Below are 2,786 nucleotides of genomic sequence, written 5' to 3' on the forward strand. Positions count from 1 at the left end.
CAAGGACGTCGCGGCGTTCTCCTTCCGCCCCCGGTCTCCCTTCCGCCCCCGTCTCCCTCCGCCCCCGTTCTCCCTCCGCAGAGAGCCGCGGGGACGAGCCGACCCACGCCCTTGTCCCCCCTCAGGTCACGGGCAGCGGAAAGACCTCTCGCCTTCGTCATCCCCATCCTGGAGATCCTCCTGCGGAGGGAGGAGCCGCTGAAGAGGAGTCAGGTGAGGCGGCCCCGGGCCGCGCACAGCTGCCTGGAAAGCTGGTCAGATGCTCAAACAGCAAACGGGAGTGAAGTCTGTTCTCGTTGTGCGCGGATCCTGCCTCTGGGCGGGTCTGCACCGGAGACTGAACTGCAGCCCCCACCTCTCCCGCTGCCCCCCCTCCCCCTTCGCCGGTGGGAGCAGCCCGCGGGGTTGAACAGGAGACACTTCGCCTTCCCGGTTCCGCCTGAGGCCCGCTTACTGCTGTGATGTTTGCATTTTTGTGGGTGACCTCGCTGTTAGACCGGCCCCCCCCCCCCCTGCTCGCGCGCCTTATGGAGAAAGTGTGTTAGACAAGCCGCCTTCAGGTGGAGGGACGTGCTGGTGGCTGAGTTCAATGTCAGCGAGTTAAGAGGACATTTTAAATCGTCGTCTTTAAACAGAAACCTAAGCCAAATCTCTATTGATTGGTGGATGCAAAGGGGACCCGAGGCTCCCAGGAACCTCACCCCCAAATGCCCCCAGGAGCACTGGTTCAATAGTGGCTGGTTCAGAGTTCGTGGCACTTGAAGGCAGCGGTTGCCAACCTCTCAGACCTCACCGATCCCCAGTGGCCCAGGGACCACCTCTTGGCTGCCACAGCTGCCGAGAACATGGGGACGGGCTGAGTGAAAGTAGTGGACGTGCACCAGGACCGGGGCTGCTCACAAGCCCAGGCGTGAGGTGGAGGGTCCGGGTGCATGTGCTCAGCTTGCAGGCCCCATGCACTGCTCACCGCGCCTCCCGCCCCCACAGGTTGGAGCCATAATCATCACACCCACCCGAGAGCTGGCTGTTCAGATAGATGAGGTCCTGTTGCATTTCACGAAGTCCTTCCCGCAGTTCAGGTAAAGGGGATGCAGGGTCCCTGTTGGCCACGGGCCGGGACTGTGCCTGGCCTGCTCAGGACCTGTTTCCTGTTTCAGCCAGATTCTCTGGATCGGAGGCAGGAATCCCGGAGAAGATGTCTCGAGGTTTAAGGAACACGGGTACGTTTCCTCGCCGCTGCTCGGTTCTTTGCTTGCTCTTGGCCCTGAACCCAGGAGGAATGGATGCATGATCTCAGCTTAACCGGGAACTCCCCTCCCAACAAGGTGTTTTGCAGGCCAGTCTCCCTTTTTACTCTCTGGCTCCTTCCTTTCGGCCCTCCTGAACCCTCCCTCCAGCGAGCCCTACCCCTGCAGGAGCAGGGACGTGTGGGCTGTGGCCCCCCAGCTCTCCCAGTGACTGCACAGGGCTCAGGGCCCTGCTTTGGTCACTCTGGGCTCTCTAAGTGGCCTCATCCGTCCTGGTGGTTTCTGACCTCGCCCTGAGCCCCAGGTCCGCACACATCCACTCGTCTGCCTGCATCTCCCTGGCATCTCGCAGCGGTTGCAGACACGTCTAAAATGGGGGCTTGGGATTTCCACCTGCACGTCACCTGGAGTTCCCTGTTCATCTGTCCTCCCGCTCACGTGTCTCCTTTCTCTCCACTGGGATCTAGGTGACTTTTTTGGGGGTCGGATATAAAATGTGTTTGGAATTACAAATTACCCCCAAGATCAGAAAGTGTGGACAATGTTAACTTCATTGTGGCGACGCCAGGCCGCTTGGAGGACATGTTCCGGAGGAAGGCCGAGGGCTTGGACCTGGCCAGCTGCGTGAGGTCCCTGGATGTCCTGGTGTTGGATGAGGCAGACAGACTTCTGGACATGGGGTTCGAGGCCAGGTACTGGATTTCGGACTCGATTGGACACATGAATTTCACAGCATTAGATTGTTTGCTCCTTCAAATTCTACCCCACAATATAAACTCCAGTTCTTCATCTTTTGAAATTTTATTTATTTTTTCCTTAATCCTCACCCGAGGATATGTTGAGAAAGAGAAAGAGAAAAACAAACATCGATAGGTTGCCTCTTAATGTGCCCTGACCAGGAATCGAACCCTCAACCTTTTGGTGTACAGGATGGTGCTCCTATCACCTGAACCTCCTGGCCAGGGCCCAATTCTTCATCTTAAGATGCATTTCCCTTCATGGTTTCTTTTAAAGTTTGTGTGTGTGTGTGTGTGTTAATAAACAGCTCAATTGGGATCTGAGTCCTATGTCATACAATTCAGCCATTTAAAATGTGCAGTTCACTGGTTTTTAGTCTCAAAAAGTTTGTCTGAATTTCACTTTCTTTGAACTGCCCCATTTTGTGAAAGCACAATTATGTGCTTATATAGAGAAACTGGAAAAGTGGGAACATAAAGAAGAAATAAAAGGACTCACCACCTCACCTCTCAGTAACGTTTGCTGTAAATACTGCGATAGTTTCTCTTTCAGTCTTTTCCGAGTTTAGTATAACGTAATGTTTAGTATCCGCATGTAATGTTTGCAGGGTTATGCCGATAAATTGGGGGGTTCAGTTTGCACCCTTTTTTCCAGCATAAACAGCATCCTGGGGGTTTTGCTCAAGCAGAGGAGAACGGGCCTGGTTTTGGCCACCCAAACGCAGGAGGTGGAGAACCTGGTGCGAGCAGGCTGCGGAACCTCGTGCGCATCTCTGTGAAGGAAAAGAGCGTGGCGGCCACC

General features: G+C 55.1%; 1 protein-coding gene across 1 annotated transcript in view; it reads left to right on the forward strand.

The window, feature by feature from the left end:
• The window catches only part of LOC102420966 (ATP-dependent RNA helicase DDX55-like), a 9,006-nt gene that overhangs the window by 928 nt on the left and 5,292 nt on the right, over positions 1-2,786 (forward strand). Inside the window, exons 2-6 of the mRNA XM_023749063.1 lie at positions 82-213; positions 988-1,079; positions 1,158-1,220; positions 1,772-1,939; positions 2,640-2,724. Of these exons, the coding sequence (XP_023604831.1) occupies positions 82-213; positions 988-1,079; positions 1,158-1,220; positions 1,772-1,939; positions 2,640-2,724 (540 nt within the window). The remainder of the gene's footprint in view (positions 1-81; positions 214-987; positions 1,080-1,157; positions 1,221-1,771; positions 1,940-2,639; positions 2,725-2,786) is intronic.

Source organism: Myotis lucifugus, unplaced genomic scaffold (genome assembly GCF_000147115.1).
Source record: "Myotis lucifugus unplaced genomic scaffold, Myoluc2.0 scaffold_2617, whole genome shotgun sequence".
Lineage (NCBI taxonomy): Eukaryota > Metazoa > Chordata > Mammalia > Chiroptera > Vespertilionidae > Myotis > Myotis lucifugus.